Here is an 18,634-nt window from a genome sequence, read left to right on the forward strand (position 1 = left end):
GTAAACAATACACAAAGTGGCTGGACTCAACTCAATGCATATCAACATCCTGCACACAGCAATAGACTGTATAGGAGTATAACATGTTCTGAACAATAGACTGTATAGGAGTATAACATGTTCTGAGCAATAGACTGTATAGGAGTATAACATGTTCTGAGCAATAGACTGTATAGGAGTATAACATGTTCTGAACAATAGACTGTATAGGAGTATAACATGTCCTGAGCAATAGACTGTATAGGAGTATAGCATGTTCTGAGCAATAGGAAATGCCTCAATTTGTGTGTGTGCACGCGCGGGCCTGTGCAAGATTGTGATGAGTCTCTTGATTATTGTTCAACATTTTAGTAATTCTCTAATCTTCAGGCTGGAACCAATATGGCTGAATATCTCTGCCAGGCGACTAGAAGAACAAGAGACCCAGCCCCTTCATTCTGACTCTCGGGGACAATCGCCTCTAATCCCTGGCATTCACCATCAGGCTCTGGAGCAGAAGACATTGTTTCAGCATTTTTTTTATTTGAATGTTTTACATAATTTCATATTGAAAATGTGTACCTGGTAGGGGTTGGGGGAGTAGAGGGTAAAGTGTTAAATATTCTTCAGCCCCGTTCCCCAGTAGGGCTGCTGGGATTTTCAAATGATAGACTGTGCTTCTAAGGTTTTTGTTTATTTGTGTGTTCCTAATTTGTTAACTTTCGCATGACTTCATTTTGTAACTGAAATGAATATCGGAAAATAATGCAGTGTTGGGTCACAGAAAGGACCCAACATGTTGGGTCATTCACATAACCCAACAGTGCTGGGTTAAAATAATGCAGTGTTGGGTCACAGAAAGGACCCAACATGGTGGGTCATTCACATAACCCAACAGTGCTGGGTTAAAATAATGCAGTGTTGGGTCACAGAAAGGACCCAACATGTTGGGTAATTCACATAACCCAACAGTGCTGGGTTAAAATAATGCAGTGTTGGGTCACAGAAAGGACCCAAATTGGGTCATAATTGACCCAACATTTTTTTTTGTACATTTGGCATTCACAGCGCATTGTTGTGTAGAGAAATACTTTGAGTGAAGTACCACTATCATAACCTACTCTGAAAAGTGCAACTTCAACATCTGAATGAGGCAAGCAGTGTTGGCAAGCTGTGCTGTGTTCTGAAAGACACCCACATAGTGTCTGTTGAAGGTGATTACTGCATGGCACCTCTGCATCACGAAGACCTACACAGCTGATTACATTCCACTGTTTTGCAGAGATTCCCACTTACAGAGATGGGCAGACTGAGAGCCACCATGTGATAGACATGTGACTAATGTTGTGTGTTGTCACAGAAGCAGTTCCCAAAGCCCTGAGATGTCCAGACCTGCCAACGACATCTGACTGCATTATGAGGTTGGATAAGTGTACAGTACACCACCATAGATAGTTCTCTATGGAAATAAGAAAGAAAAAAGATTCCAAATGCCAAATTACTGGGTATGGCACTAACTTTATACGTCCCTTATACCGTTGGTAACTACAGATAATTATGGGTTTCTTGCCCAGCAGATATGCACTTAGTTGTTCAGTCAAAGGAAGTGGGAATGGTCTTGCAAGTTCAGCAACGTCCATAAGAAAATCCGAAGGAAGTCATCCTGTATGATGTTTGAAGATGCAGCAGCCATCTTTATCTTCAGATTTATCTTCAGCTTCAGATCAGAGCCAAGCTAAGCTCATGCATGTTTGGTTCAGCTGGTCCTCATACTGCGCTGTACTCCTTCCTCTGGAGGAGGTAAGCAGACGGTGCTCTTTAATGCAGCTCTTTAACTGAACAGACAAGCACCTGCCTGCTGCCATGTGATGAATGTCTGTATCAGGGTGAACATGGCAGTGGTTTAATGTAAAACATTTGCCAGGATTAAGCTGCTTGCAAATCTTGATTAAGAACATTCCTTCTGTATAATGTCACGCTCCATCATACCATGAGGCATGAATGACTGCTCAGACGTGTGTGATGCCAGAAGGAAGAGATGGAACGATGTTGGGTGAATTATGACTCGGAGCAGGGAGGGTTTCGAATGACCCAGGTATCTGGGGGAGTGAAAATAATACAAGCATTGAAAATATTAGTTAAGGGTATTGCCATATTAAAGTTTAATGTTGGTCCTGCCCACTGTTTTTAGAGCCCAAGAGACAAGCTTGTAAATAGGTATATGATATTCTCATGGACACAAAATCAAGTACATGGAAAGGACAGGGTCCATATATTTGATGTGGATGTATTTCCTGCAACTGCTTATTAATATATTAGAGAATAGATTAATGTCAACAAGATTTTTAAGGCTGATGTAGCTGTGGCACTGGACAACGGCATATCCATTATCTGATCTTTCTTCTCATTATCTGTACATCTAAATATTGCATAACGTTTTCCACTAGCCTGCATCTCTCTCTGAACTGCAACTGTACACTGCCAGCTCAACTAGTCAACCACGTCTGAAAGCAGCTGGAAACCCCAGAGAGTGGAGAGAATCTCAATTCAACGGGTCTGTTGGTTGGTCAGACGTGGAGATGCGTCACTGTTCGAGGGGCGGTGCGCTCCCCCCGGAGGTGATCCCCAGGTTTATAAGTGCTGAGGAGCTCTCTGCAACCAAGCAGTGCGTCACACAGAACAATACCAGCTAGGATTCCTTTTCACAAAATCAAGTCCGATATTTCAAATCAGGCAGTAAAATAATATCTACTCTCAATCATAATCTGAATCCCGACTCATCGTTTTGATTTCTTTGCGCTATCCAATTGTATCCAAAAGTTTTTCACTCTGCAGATACGATTTGTATTTTTTCTTCGAGTCACTTTTTAATTAATCTACGTGTATTTATTTTTTCTCATTAAGGACATTTTCTATAGTTTCGAGGTTTGTTAGAATATAGCGAGCGAGCATCGCCATCATCATTGGAGGGGTAAAGCGCCGTTTTATGGATATTGGAGTACGCAGACAAAAGTTCGATTTCAGACATTCCGTTACCCTGTCTGACAGAAAAAAAATGAAGTCTGCTGAAGAGGGTGAGTAGGCTGTTTACTGTTACGTCTGAATGTCAGACTGTGTGTAAGAGTAATATAGCATTCGTAAACGGTAATTCAATCGACATTTGAACAGATGCTTCTGCATATTGGATAGCTGCCTGTCTTGTCTAGTGGCGCACTTCAGGAGCTCCTCAGGTGTCAGTCAATGGGTTTATTCTCTGTTTAGATAGCCTACTATTATACAGGTATTACAATGTAATGCAGCGTACTGAATACCGAGATGATTATAGGATAGGCTACGTCATTGTTCTTTTATTCATGGTGGCTACTTACATTTTGAAATAAATTTACATTACATTACATTTAAGTCATTTAGCAGACGCTCTTATCCAGAGCGACTTACAAATTGGTGAATTCACCTTCTGACATCCAGTGGAACAGCCACTTTACAATAGTGCATCTAACTCATTAAGGGGGGGGGGGGGGGTGAGAAGGAAACCAAAAGGTTTATTTAAAGTACCTACTAACATTGTATGTATTGAAAGAAGAAATATGTTGAGATCGCCATAAGGAAGAATGAACATGAAACACATTATTATGAGCTCTACATTACATTATGAGGTGCCTCTCCTATGAGTAGGGAGTGGTGGGAGTGGCAGTGGTGGCACCAAAACTCACATTCAGGAGGGTTTACTCAAATTGGTAATCCATGCCTCAATGCCTCTTCTTGCATGAGTCAACAGACCCCATTTGAAGATACATTTACACCAAATGGGCAGTGTTTCAGTGTGCATGTCTAGATTTACTACAATTGAATCAGAGAACATACACATAACTACCAGTGGTTCTCATTGGTAAAGTGGCATCTTCTGCAATCCATCAAGAATTTTCATAAAGACATAGCAATGCTGTGACACCACTGTGATGTTAAGGCTATTACATTGTGATTATGTTGTGGGAGTCATACGTTGGTGCAGTGATGTCATGTCTTTATGGTTGTGATTATGTTTCTTAATTCACAGCAGACAGGAGCTCTGGCAACAGCATACTGCCTGAGACTGGAATAGTCTTAAGAGCTGACTGTAGTAAGATTACTCAGGTCCCTGTACCCTTAACCACAACTTCCCCCATTCTCTTCTGTCTGTGCCACATAGGTAGTCAGTCTGTCTCTTATGCCCTCATACCCAGTGGGGGAGCTGGCATCTTAGCTGGCATCATGAGGCTCCCCTGTTGGGTTGAGCTTGCACCTTTAGTCATGCAAACAAACTAGCCATGTGGTACACACAAGTGATACATTTTCCTAAAGCTTTTGAAAATAAACTAGCCAGGAAAAAGTGTAGTAATTGGTTCAATGTTTTGATTGCTGTGGTATATAAAACCAGAGGCAATGTGAAATTGGAAAAAAGTTATCGTCTACATCTGCTTTCCTATCGGCTCATTCATGCCCCCTCTATTCCCCAGGTCGTTGCCGTAAATGACAATTTGTTCTCAGTCAACTTACCTGATAAAATAAGGGTTAAATAAAAAAATATATTTTGGTTATTAATAAATAAATAAATATAGGTTATTTTTTGTGTAAATCTTTTTGCCAATTATTTGTATACGTCTCACCTTAGTTATTTTGTGAAGGTTGTGTCTTTCAGGGATGGTGTGTTGGTGGTAGTTTTACTTCTGTGATTGGAAACCCATTTAGTTTTGAGTTCTCTGGTCTTGCTCTTATTTGGATACAGGAACATATTTACTTTCTGCATCAGCGTGTAGGTGCAGTTTACACTCCATCATGAGCAACACCATCGCAGCAGCTTTCTTTGTAATTCACTGGCAACTACCGTATGTGTTTCAGTGTGTGAACCAATGAGAGTGTGTATGGACCATAATTCTAACTCATTCCATGTATTTGCTTTTCAGATGCATACAGCCACACCCCCAACGTCAGTCTCTCCCAGGGCAACCCCTGCATGCCTTCCCAATACCACAGTCTCCAGTCTGGCCCCACCATCTCAGTCTCCATCAGCCAGCCTCCCAGCTACGGCACCCACAACAACATGAGGACAGTGGGTTACTACTCCTCGCCTAGCATCCGTCCAAATGGGGCACCAGCCCTCGAGAGCCCTCGTATTGAGATCACAGCCTACGGGCAGTTTCCTGAGGACAAAGTTGAAGAGTGCAACAACCTTACTGTGGCTAAACGGGTCAACTCCATCGTGACCCTGACGTTGCCCAATGCAGATGGCTACCGTGACCCCAGCTGCCTCAGCCCGGCCAGCAGTGTGTCGTCACGCAGCTGTCACTCTGAGGGCTCGTCCTATGAGTCGGGCTTCTCCTACAACTACGAAAACTCACCCCAAAACTCGCCCTGGCAGTCGCCCTGCGTCTCACCCAGTGGCTCCTCCTCTCTCGCCCTTCCGGGTGATGCTTGCGCCAATGCGGGCTCCCCCCGGCACTCCCCCTCCACCTCCCCCAGCACCAGTGTCACGGACGACAGCTGTATTGGCCAGCGGGGCTCCAGGCCCAACTCCCCTAGTGGTGGAAAGAGGAAATACAGCTTCAACGGAACCACAACCTCCAAGTCCCCCTACTCCCCTAACCACTCCCCCGGGCCGTCCCCTCACACCTCCCCACGCCTCTGCGTCACAGGTGAGTCCTGGATGCCTAACAACACCAACCAGTACACCAACTCAGCCATAGTTGCAGCCATCAACGCTCTGACCACAGACGGTGTGGCAGACCTGGGGGAGGGCATCCCTCTGAAGGCCCGGAAGACCAGCCTGGAGCCTGGGGCAGTCTGCCTGAAGGTAGAGCCTGGAGGAGAGGAGCTCAGCCCTGGGGAGCTCGGTCAGGATGAGTACCCCTTCTCCCGCATGCCCTTTAAGAAGGAGAACTACTGTGGGGGATTCCTGGATGTGCCACAGCACCCATACTCATGGTCAAAGCCAAAGCAATATGTCAGGTAAGCTGAGGAAAGACTTTGACTGACTGAAAGAATATTCATTATAAGGTTGACAGCTCCTAACAACGGAAAGTTTTTGAGGTCAAAGTGAAGTCAACTCCGAAATATACAAGCAAAGCATTGACAATCTGCAGTTGTGCCTTGTTACACTGCAAACTTGAAAAATACTCTCTCCACCTTAGCCCATCTCTACCAGCCCTTGACTGGCAGCTGCCGTCCAGCTCGGGGCCGTACAGCCTACAGATCGAGGTGCAGCCCAAATCTCACCACCGGGCCCACTATGAGACCGAAGGGAGCAGAGGGGCAGTCAAGGCTCTGGCAGGAGGACACCCTGTGGTGCAGGTCTGCTATCCTCCTTATACTAACATACTCTAATATAGACTTGTCTGGAGGTAATACTATTACCCCCTTCACTTCTCCGACCTACGGTGAGCTCCACAAGCATGGGGAAAGTACATACGTGTTTGTGCATTTACTGTTTGTTTTGGTTGTGTGTCTGATTATTTTGTGGCCAATATAAATGAATGGTAAATCATGTATTGTGTCCTTTTGTAAATAAGAATAGAATACGTTTCTAAACATTTCTACTGTAATGTGGATGCTACCATGGTTAGGGATAGTCCTGAATGAATCGTGAATAATGATGAGTGAGAAAGTTACAGAAGCACAAATATAGACATTCTAACCTCTCACCATTACAATAACAGGGGTTAGCATTTTTTTTTTTTTGGAGGGGGGGGTATGATATTTGTGCATTTGTAACTTTAAAATCCAAAGCCAACTAAAATTGTCACTGTCCCAATACTTTTGGAGCTCACTGTATTTCTCTGATCACTTTCTTTCCAACCTATTTATATCTCCAGCGCTTAAATAGATTAGTGGGTATGTGTTTTATCATTCCACGACTATGATGTTATCCGAAAGACGTCATAGTTCTGAATGAAATACCATAGGTATGCTAATAGACAGACCAGTGCGCTCAGTCAGTTCCTGTCCAGACGATGGTGACTCAAACTTTTCCATTACGTCTGAAGTGCAGACAGACAGTCGCAAAGCGAGGTAGTGTGGCCAGTAAAGCTTAGTCATGAGTTTAAACCACAGTAGCTTTGGTGGTCAACTCAGAAGAAGCATTGAGCAATTGTAATTCTTGGACTACAAGGCCGGTCTTCCAAATCATTGTACCACATCACTGACTTGACTTCAACCTCTGAATAAACCACAGTGTCTACGTTGAGAAGAGAAAGTAAGACATCGAAGGTTTCAGCAGGCAAAGTTTACATGTGCTGAATAGTATCTGGACGGTTGAACTTCTCACATATCCTTGTGTGGTAACACCCCAAAGTTTGCGACCAACCTGGGATTATAACCAGGAAGGCTGCAGTGGGGATGAATGAGAACCTGAGAATGTGGCTAGCTAAGCATGTTGTATGGTCCTGTGTGTCTGAATATCAGAATTCACATCTGTACTGGGTAGCATGTTTTTCTCTGTGATTAGGTGCTAATGATTTAATGACATGGGCTCTGGGTTACTCTCATCATGATATAGTGTGTTCTTTCAAAACCTCCACCTCCCTCCCCTCCTCTTCCTTCCCTCCCCCCGCCAGCTTCCGACCAAACACACAGACTTCCCTTTGTTTAGGAAAGTTCCCGTCTGTAATGCTGACATCATCAACAGTGGCGTCCTGTGGAGGCGGCCAGTCCAGGCCGGGCTCAAACCACACACGTTTCTGGCAGCCTGATAGAGATGTTAGAGGGAGCCTAAGGCCACTCAATCTCTCCCTAGCTTCCTGATTACATGGTACACTGTGGGCTGTGGAGCTGTGGACACTGGCTGACTGGCCCTTCTCTCTTCCTTGGAGTCAAACCTTGCCCAAACTGTGCAGAGTTTGTTCTGGAAGTCACTGGTTCCCTCCATGTCGAGCACAGCTAAGCCTGGTGTTTTCTGTTTTTTTCTAATGCCACAGCTGCTGCTGCTGCAGACCACACGCGCCATTATACCGATGGCAGACTGAGTTATGCTCTCCTAAAGGACTGCATGTTCTAGGTTTTAGGCTTAGCTTTCATAGCTGGGTCTGAGGGAATACCCCATACTCAAGTCTGTGGGGGGGGCTTTTATGGCAAAAATCATTAAGTGATGTCAAATAAAGTGAGTGAAAATATCTAAAACTGGCCAAAGATTATAAATGTAACTACTGGTAGATTCATTTTTCATTAGCTAAATGTTGATTTTCTTAATCTTAACTATGAACGTCATGTAACCATGTTATTTTAAATTCTAAGGCTTTTTTTTGTGTTAAAGAAAACAACATTTGAGGTCATGTGAACCATATTTTCAAAAGCACGATAGGACTGTGAAGTCAGCTGGAAGGTTGGAGAGAAAGAGAGAATGAGAAAGAGGGTGCTCCTGTTGCCCTCTTCCCTCTCTCCCTTTTTAATCTCTTTCTGGTACCTTGAGCTGCCAGTCTTGACATTCCACTAGTAGGTGATAATACAATCTAGGGAGGGGAGACTGCACTGCCTGTGCCGAAACAAGCGGTGGTGTTTGTTATAGGGAGCTCCATAGTTAGGGATGTGGTAGTCGCGGAAGCAAGGGGCCACTGCTTCCCTTGGAGCCCGTGCTCATGACAGACATCAACAGGTCCCCGCTGTGATGGAAAAGCACCCAAATGCTTACACAGTAGTCATTCATGTTGGTACAAACAACATCAATCTTCACAAAGCAATTCAAAGATGACTTTATAGGGCTTACAGATAGACTAAAGGAGACAGAAGCGTTTTTTCTTTCCCGGGCCTCTACCAACAATAGGTCACTGAATGGAACACTTTAGTCGTCTCCTCTGGTTACGGTACTGTCTTGAATTCTACAGATACTCAATGGATTTGGAGTACATTGACAATTTTGACTACTTTTGGGAGAGGCTCCAGTTTAACAAGAGGGATGTCTAGCATCCAAATAGGAATGGGGAAAAAGTTATCTTGTCCAACATCGAGGAGGCTCTTATAAAACAGTGAGTTAATGACAGCGCAACCCCTGCTCAGGTAATTCTTCCTATTCCCACTATTTCGCAGCATTGTCATCGTACTGCTACCATATTCCCAGGGGTATTGTCAGTAATAATCTTGTGTTAGCTCTGTTACTGTTCGCCCAATGGGAAGCCCACTGTGGTAAGCTCATCCAGTGCTAATACTTCAAATAACATAAATATGGATTTCAAATCACGAAGAGGGCTTGGGCTGTTACATATCAAGTTTGATGTCAAAGATGGACCTTCTTGATATCTTGGTGCATGAACACGAGCCCAGATATTTTGGTTCTCACAGAGATTTGGATAATTGACTCCATCCCAAATAAGAACATTGACATTGCTGATTACAACATCTTCAGGTGTGACAGACTGAAAAAACGGGGAGGGGTGACTATATACAGTTGAATTTGGAAGTTTACATACACCTTAGCGAAATACATTTAACTCAGTTTTTCACAATTCCTGACATTTAATCCTAGTAAAAATTCCCTGTCTTAGGTCAGTTAGGATCACCACTGTATTTTAAGACTGTGAAATATCAATAATAGTAGAGAGAATCATTTATTTCAGCTTTTATTTCTTTCATCACATTCCCAGTGGGTCTGAAGTTTACATACGCTCAATTAGTATTTGGTAGCATTGCCTTTAAATTGTTAATCCTGGGTCAAACTTTTACGGTAGCCTTTCACAAGCTTCCCACAATAAGTTTGGTGAATTTTGTCCCATTCCTTCTGACAGAGCTGGTGTAACTGAGTCAGGTTTGTAGGCCTTCTTGCTCGCACACGCTTTTTCAGTTCTGCCCACACATTTTCTATAGGATTGAGGTCAGGGCTTTGTGATGGCCACTCCAATGCATTGACTTTGTTGTCCTTAAGCCATTTTGCCACAACTTTGGAAGTATGTTTGGGATCATTGTTCATTTGGAAGACCCATTTGCCACCAAGCTTTAACTTCCTGACTGATGTCTTGAGATGTTGCTTCAATATATCCACATAATATTCCATCCCCATGACGATATCTATTTTGTGAAGTGCACCAGTCCAGCCTGCAGCAAAGCACCCCCACAACATGATGCTGCCACCCCCATGCTTCACGGTTGGGATGGTGTTCTTTGGCTTGCAAGCCATTTTGGCATGCAATCGACTCTTGTGGCATCAGGTACTCTAAATATCACTATCCCCCCAACAATTGAACTTTTGGTTATAGATGTGGCCATAAACCAAAATACACATTAATCTGTTGCAGGAATTTACCACCCCCCTGCACTAGCGGAGCGCTGTTGGTCCTATTTCTGAGTGTTTTAAACCTGTTATGTCATCTGAATTAGTCGTTTTGGGGATTTTAATTTAGATTGGCATACCCCTCTTAAATTGCTTGTAAATATTGTATGCTTTTATTGCATTCTATGATTGAGTGCAGAGAGCCCTTGAAATAGAGGAATTGATCTCAATAGCATTCCCTGTTTAAATAAATGTAAATTTAAAAAAAATGGTATGGTAACTTCTTTTTAAGTTAATGCATAAAGTAGACCACCGTAACTCAATGGCTTTGCTGCCTTTGCTTTTTTTAAATTACTATGTCAGTCTGACCCCCCCATTCCAAGTTTCCTCTGCTAATTCCTCCACTGTCATAGCGTACAGATAACATGCATAGCTCCACACTCTGTGTCGGTTGTGGTCTCTATTATCAGGTTTCAGAGTGTGTATTGGGCTCCATGCCTTTGCTCAGCTTTCTGTGTGGCTGTCAAGCAACACCTATGGAGGTCTGGGATTCTTTAAGGACCGTTTTGTACTGCAGACATTCTGAATCCTGTCCAATTAAATAATGATGTGATTGTCTCGCTGATAAAAAGTTAACTCCGTCCACCGCTCCAAAAATCTATCCCTGATCTTGGTCAATGAGAGCATGTGTAAGTGACATGGATTTACGTCCCAAATGGCCGCCTATTCCCTCTATAGTGCACTATTTTCGACCAGGGCCCACTGTACTACATAGGGTGTGCACTATATAGGGAATAGGATGCCATTTGGGAGACACCCATAACCTTTAATTCACTGTAACCCGGGCTTAGTTCTGTCAGCAGGGTAAACTACCCTGTGAAATCACAGGGACATTTGTCTCAGATGGTTAACTGGCTCTTGGGCAGCCAGCGGAATGCTGGGGATGGAGCTACTGTAATATCATGCTGTGTCGCAGCCTATCAGTACTGACACGGACTGACATTAATAGAGGAAATATGTGTATGGGTTGTTGGCCTTGGATAAAGAGTGGGGGAAAAAATGTAAACTGTGTTTGAAAGGTAACCCTGTTTTTTTTTAACAAGTTGTCAAGAGTTGTGTTTGTGGGGGGATACTCGATACCAGACATAAGTTGTTTCTTATTTATTAACATTGTAAAACAAATTCCTATTAACCATTGTTGATTGGCAATAAGTTATTAATTTAATACAATTTAATGGAATGTAATCTCTATGTCTTCTCCCTCCAGCTCCAAGGCTACATGGAGAGTGAGCCCCTGACGCTGCAGCTGTTCATTGGTACGGCAGACGACCGTCTCCTGCGGCCCCATGCCTTCTACCAGGTCCACCGCATCACCGGCAAGACCGTCTCCACCCCCAGCCATGAGGTCCTGCAGTCCAACACCAAGGTGCTGGAGATTCCACTGCTGCCCGAGAACAAAATGCGCGCCATGTGAGTAGTGTGTGTGAGTGTGCATTTATTTGCCACTGTGTATGTCTTTTTGTTGCGCCTATCAGCCAGTCAGACATTTATGCTCCTCCTCAAGCAACTCAAATGATGAATGAACATCTGTAGAGTTGTGTCCATAACGGCTGATCAGCACCGGCTTGGGTGTGTCTGTCTGTGTGGACAGATGGATGGGTTTCCCCCTACACGGTATAATAATCCCTGGGGCTCATATAACAGGGGGAACCTCAAAGCTGCTAACTGGGGTCTGTCAAGGCAGTAGCAGTTCTACTGCATTTTAATGGATGTAACACGTAAACTTATAGAACCATTTTCACTTCAGTGTTTGGTTTCAGTAGTCTTTCTGGAGAACGCACCTTAAAGTGATTTTATTTGATTTATTTAACTAGGCAAGTCAGTTAAGAACAAATTCTTATTACAGTTACGGCCTACCCCGGCCAAACCCAAACGACGCTCGGCCAATTGTGCGCTGCCTTATGGGACTCCTAATCACGGCGGTTGTGATACAACCTGGAATCGAACCAGGTCTGTAGTGACGCCTCTAGCAATGAGATGCAGTGCCTTAGACCGGTGCGACACTCGGGAGCCCGAAATGTGATGTTTGTGTAAGCAAGGGGTTTATACATTTTGAAGTATATTCCCATGTGACTTCGTATATTTTATACAAGTAAAATTATATATCACAAGGATTAATTCATCGTGATCTGGGAAGTTACCAGTAATAGCATATCATCAATTATGGTAAAGTTTTAATCAACTTGAACACTTGACAAGTATTTCAGTATTATTTGCCACCAATGCTGCCAACTTAATTTGACTCGATTAGAGATAAATTCAATGCTTTTGTTACCAATGACCGACAACCCTCCAAAAGCCAAACACTCTTAACACGGGTTGCATAGGGTTCAATGGAGAAATGTTTTTCCTCCTGAGATTGGCATTGAGTTGAACCCTTGGCACAGTTGACTGAGACGTCGTCCGTTTCCGAAATGGCACCCTATTCCCCATAGGCTCTTGTCAAAAGTAGTGCAATATATAGCGAATAGGTGCCATTTGGGATGCAACCTTCTTTTCAGGCTACTAGAGACGCCTCAGTAGCCTCAGCCAGTGCTTTGTTCACTCATAACACCCCAAGCTGTCTGGCTGTAGGCGGAGGGAGAGCTGAACAGCTGGGGTCCTTAGCCTCAACACCTGATTGCCTCACCAGCGGATCAGTCCCCAGTGATTGACAAAGAATTCTCTGGAATGTTCAGTCAGTGTAAAAGTTGACATGAACTACATTATAAGGAATGTAGCGTCGAGGAGTACTGCCATGGGAAAACTAACATTTGTTTGTAAAAGCTAACTCCATAAAAGTCTGAAATGTTAAAACTGAGTGCACAGCATAAACAGGAGGGGGTGAGAAATGAGACATTTATAAAGTGTCTGATGAAGGCTCGGAGACTGTGTAAAAAGCATAATTCTGCTGAAATACTGTTGCATGATTCTACAGTAAAATCCCTTTGTGGTGCTAGAGAGAAACTCTTAAACTATACCTTAATTAGCTGAGTGTTGACATTTACTGTATGTGGTAAGTGTCACAGGGATAATTATTTGGGATCTCAATAATGATGGGATCTATCTAACGTGATGATAGCTATGAGCCTCTCTAAGGTCTAACTCAGTTTGTTTTCTATCTGTTTCATCTAGAATTGACTGCGCTGGCATCCTGAAACTCCGCAACTCGGATATCGAGCTGAGGAAGGGCGAGACGGACATTGGGCGTAAGAACACACGTGTGAGGATGGTGTTCCGGGTTCACATCAACCAGCCCACAGGAAGGACATTGTCCTTGCAGGCTGCATCCAACCCCATAGAGTGCTGTGAGTACACCTTCACTACCAGCCTGCTTTAAAATGTATGGATGCCTTTTTGGGCTGACATCCATGCTACGAAGTGTCTTTCATGTGAACAATTTTCTCAATTGTGCAATGTCTTATACAGGGGGGAAATGGTTAAACATGGCAGATCCTTTTGACTTTGGTGATAAGCACCATTGACCTTGAAAGAACTAGATCTGGTAATCTCATGGGTTTATGGCTGAGAATCACACCACAGAGATCAAGTGCTATGAGGTAAATGAGAAATGTGGTTAAACCATGATCTCAGCTCTTAAGAATAGACCATTGTCGGTCGCTGATACACTGCCACAAAACTGTTATTGACTGAGACTCTTTTTTTCTATTGTCGAGAATAATTGTCAGAAAGGTTCTTTGCCAGATGTATTTTTCATTTGCAAACATTAGACTTTTATTAAGGAATATAACACACTTCAAGGCGGTTGAAGTTAACCAGGAGGTGATGGCCAAGTATGATCATGATGCCAAGAAATTATTTGTAAAAACAATAATTTGAGAAAATGATACAATAACAAATGCTCAATGGATCAATGCCCTCACCCTCAGGTCAGAGGAACCCTATGCCTCTAGAGCTAACGGCTTATGGCATTGCTAGTTGTGATGATTCTTTTAAGAGTTGTCAGGCTTGTGATAATGACTTGGTCTGGATGCTCGGGGCTGCATGGGGAATGGGTTTGTATTGACTCTTTCGTGAGGATAGTGTTTGTCCCCCTCCTACAGCCCAGAGATCAGCCCAGGAGCTGCCCTTGGTGGATAAGCAGACCTTGGAGACGTGCCCTGCTGCTGGGGGAGAGAGGATGCTCCTCAGCGGACACAACTTCCAGCACGACTCCAAGGTGGTGTTCGTGGAGAAAGCCCAAGGTAGGAGCTGGAGATGGAGCAGGAGCTAACGCAGTGCAGATGTAGCTGTATGTGGGTTAGTGTGCAAGTGTATGTGTGCACGTGTCTACACAAGTGTGTGTGTGTTGTGTGTGTGCGTGTGTGTGTGCTTGCACGCTTGTGTGTGTGTCTACTCAAATGTGTGTGGGTGCGTGCTCCAACTCTCTCTCCTCCCTCTCTCTCTGGGTTGGAGAAACCTCAGGACTACTCCCTCCCTCCTTCCTCCCTCCTCTTTCCCCGCCGTCAAAATATCCCCCATCCTGCCAGAGTGCCACATGTGGTGCACATTAATGCGCTGTATTTTTAACACAGCAGATTTACATTTGCAGAAGTTTCCATTGCCTGTTCAGCACAGGAATGGATCACAAATGCACTATAGGCTGTGTGTGCTGTCCCTCACAGTTCTGTATTTGTTTCCTATCCTCTCTCTAAGCCCTCTCAGTTAGGAAGGAGGGAGGGAGGGACTGCTCCGAGATGTTGACGCTTAGGGTTTACTTACAGCAACGTCCTTGATTTGCTAGAAAAGTATCTTGAGGTATGGTTTGGGCCAAGGCTGTGCAATGTGAACACATCTAATTGTATCTCTCTGTGAGTCACTCAGAACAGAGGGGAATCCGTTGCCATTGTTCCACCTGTGAGGAGAGGAATTCTAGGTTGGTTGGGTGGGGTCTCAAGCCCCACTGTTATACAATACAGCAGTGTGAGATTGTTTTTCAAAACAAGAAGTGATTGTGTGAGAGCTTTGCTAACATCTTAACCTCTTCTAGCTAGGAACTAGGGGATTGCTATTGATTTATGTATGTGAAATTCAAAATATTTACCTTGCCTAGAATTCTACATAACTCCCTTTTTGGTTTATAGTTTTTTGTCAGTTTGAAGAAGATCAGTGGCTCCCTCAGATCTGTTGAGGTTTAGCAGACTGTCTTTAGGGCCTAGTGCAGCCTCTGGGTTGGCGTTGATGCTCCCTTGTATTTGATGAGGGTTTCCCTGCATCTGGCACTAGAATTAGGATTCCTGGGCAATCCTACCATGGAAACACCCTTAAGCCAGCCTTCCACCCCTTCTCACTCTCCTCTGCCTCCCTCCCTCCATTGAGTCTCCCTTTCAGCCTCAATATCCCAATTCATTACCACTGTGTGCTGTGGAATACCCTGTGAATCTTCAGTTCAGCTGTTGCCTTGTCTCCAGTGGTGGAAAGTATTACTTAAGACATTTTTGGGGTATCTGTACTTTACTATTTCTATTTTTATAATTTTACTTTTACTTAACTACATTCCTAAAGAAAATATTGTACTTTTTACTCCATAAATTTTCCGTGACAACAAAAATATTATAATGGTGCTGGAGGAGATGGTTGCTGTTTTACAGTCTCCTAACCAATTGTGCTATTGTGTGTGTTTTTTCGTTATTTGTAACTTATTTTGTACACAATGTTTCTGCCACTGTCACTTGTGACCGAAAAGAGCTTCTGGATATTAGGACAGTGATTACTCACCTCGTCATAGACAAAGATTTTTTCTTTAACGAGTCGGACATCAAGGATTTACTTCAGACACCTGACAAGGCCCAAATCACTGTGATTTGCATGAGAAATAGATAGAGATATCGGGGACGTAGGTTGGGGTGCCTTGTAAGGATCTGACGGCGAGTGGGTAATCTGACTCTGCCATCAGTCCTATTAGCCAACGTACAATCATTGGATAACAAAATAGACAAACTACTATCATGAATATCCTACCAACTGAACATTCAAAACAGTAATATCTTATGTTTCACAGAGTTGTGGCTGAACGACGACATGAATAACATACAGATGGCGGGTTTTATTCTGCATTGGCAAGATAGAACAGCCGCCTCCAGTAAGACGAGAGGTGTCTGTGTATATTTGTAAACTACAGCTGGTGCACAAATTCTAATAGTAAGGAAGTCTCAAGGTTTTTCTCACCTGAGGTAGAGCATCTGGGCTCCCGAATGGTGCAGTGGTCTAAGGCACTACAACTCAGTGCTAGAGGCGTCACTACAGACCCTGGTTAGATTCCAGGCTGTATCACAACCAGCCGTGACTGGGAATCCATGGGGCGGTGCACAATTGGCCCAGCGTCGTCCGGGTTAGGGTTTGGCCGGGGTAGGCCGTTTTTGTAAATAAGAATTTGTTCTTAACTGACTTGCCTAGTTATAAATAAAGGTTAAATAAAAAATAAATCTCATGATAAGCTGTAGACCACACTATGTACCAAGAGAGTTTTCATCTTATTCTTCGTAGCTGTCTATTTACCACCACAAACTGATGCTGGCACTAAGATCGCACACAATGAGCTGTATACTGCCATAAGCAAACAGGGAAACGCTCATCCAGAAGCGACGCTCCTAGTGGCCGGGGACTTTAATGCAGTGAAACTTAAATCAGTTTTACCTAATTTCTACCAGCATGTTAAATGTGCAACCAGAGGGAAAAAAACTCTAGACCACCTTTACTCCACACACAGAGATACATACAAAGCTCTCACTAGCACCCCATTTGGCAAATCTGACCGTAATTCTTTCCTCCTGATTCCTGCTTACAAGCAAAAACTAAAGCAGGAAGAACCAGTGAATCAATCAATAAAGAGGTGGTCAGATGACACAGATGCTAAGCTATAGTACTGCTTTGCTATCACAGACTGGAATATGTTCCGGGATTCTTCCGATCGAATTGAGGAGTACACCACATCAGTCACTGGCTTTATCAATAAGTGCATTGATGATGTCGTCCTTACAGTGAGTGTATGTACGTACATACCCCAACCAGAAGCCATGGAACACAGGTAACATCCTCACCGAGCTAAAAGGTAGAGCTACCTGCTTTCAAGGAGCGGGACTCTAATCCAGAGGCTTATAAGAAATCCCGCTATGCCCTCCGACGAACCATCAAACAGGCAATGCGTCAATACAGGACTAAGATTGAATCGTACTACACAGGCTCTGACTTTCGTCGGATGTGGCAGGGCTTGCAAACTATTACAGACTATAAAGGGAAGCCCAGCCGCGAGCTGCCTAGTGACACAAGCCTACTAGACAAGCTCAATTTGTAAGGCACGACGCTGGAGACAAGAAGCAAGTACAGGGAGTGAACACTTAATGAAACGGACAGGAACAGAATACGGACAGTGTCTGGACAGGGGAAAACAAAACGACAATAATGTTGACACAAGGATCTAACCGAGGAACAGACAGATATAGGAGGGGCAATCAACATGGTAATGGGATCCTGGTGAGTCCAATGTGCGCTGATGCGCATATTGATGGTAACAGGTGTGCGTAATGATGGGCAGCCTGGCACCCTCGAGCGCCAGAGAGGAGGAGCGGGAGTAGGCGTGTCAAAATTACTTCTATGCTCGCTTCGAGGCAAGCAACTCTGAAGCATGCATGAGAGTATCAGCTGTTCCGGACGACTGTGTGATCAAGCTCTCCATAGTCGATGTGAGTAAGACCTTTAAATAGGTCAAATCAAATCAAATTTTATTTGTCATATAAACATGGTTAGCAGATGTTAATGCGAGTGTAGCGAAATGCTTGTGCTTCCAGTTCCGACAATGCAGTAATAACCAACAAGTAATCTAACTAACAATTCCAAAACTAATTTCTTATACACAGTGTAAGGGGATAAAGACTATGTACATAAAGATATGAATGAGTGATGGTGCAGAGCAGCATAGGCAAGATACAGTAGATGGTATCGAGTACAGTATATACATATGAGATGAGTATGTAAACAAAGTGGCATAGTTAAAGTGGCTAGTGATACATGTATTACATAAGGATGCAGTAGATGATAGAGTACAGTATATACGTATACATATGAGATGAATAATGTAGGGTATGTAAACATTATATTAGGTAGCATTGTTTAAAGTGGCTAGTGATATATTTTACATCCTTTCCCATCAATTCCCATTATTGAAGTGGCTGGAGTTGAGTCAGTGTGTTGGCAGCAGCCACTCAATGTTAGTGGTTTCTGTTTAAAAGTCTGATGGCCTTGAGATAGAAGCTGTTTTTCAGTCTCTCGGCTTTGATGCACCTGTACTGACCTCGCCTTCTGGATGATAGCGGGGTGAACAGGCAGTGGCTCGGGTGGGTGTTGTCCTTGATGATCTTTGTGGCCTTCCTGTAACACCGGGTGGTG

At 43.7% G+C, this 18,634-nt stretch overlaps 1 protein-coding gene across 1 annotated transcript in view; it reads left to right on the forward strand.

Moving 5' to 3' along the window:
- The first annotated feature begins 2,658 nt into the window (after nucleotides 1-2,658).
- The window catches only part of LOC135552361 (nuclear factor of activated T-cells, cytoplasmic 1-like), a 71,963-nt gene continuing 55,987 nt past the window's right edge, over nucleotides 2,659-18,634 (forward strand). The window contains exons 1-6 of the mRNA XM_064983930.1: nucleotides 2,659-3,053; nucleotides 4,923-5,964; nucleotides 6,147-6,306; nucleotides 11,478-11,680; nucleotides 13,385-13,557; nucleotides 14,314-14,454. Coding sequence (XP_064840002.1) covers nucleotides 2,966-3,053; nucleotides 4,923-5,964; nucleotides 6,147-6,306; nucleotides 11,478-11,680; nucleotides 13,385-13,557; nucleotides 14,314-14,454 — 1,807 coding nt within the window. The 5' untranslated portion in view covers nucleotides 2,659-2,965. The remainder of the gene's footprint in view (nucleotides 3,054-4,922; nucleotides 5,965-6,146; nucleotides 6,307-11,477; nucleotides 11,681-13,384; nucleotides 13,558-14,313; nucleotides 14,455-18,634) is intronic.

Source organism: Oncorhynchus masou, chromosome 13 (genome assembly GCF_036934945.1).
Source record: "Oncorhynchus masou masou isolate Uvic2021 chromosome 13, UVic_Omas_1.1, whole genome shotgun sequence".
Taxonomy (NCBI): domain Eukaryota; kingdom Metazoa; phylum Chordata; class Actinopteri; order Salmoniformes; family Salmonidae; genus Oncorhynchus; species Oncorhynchus masou.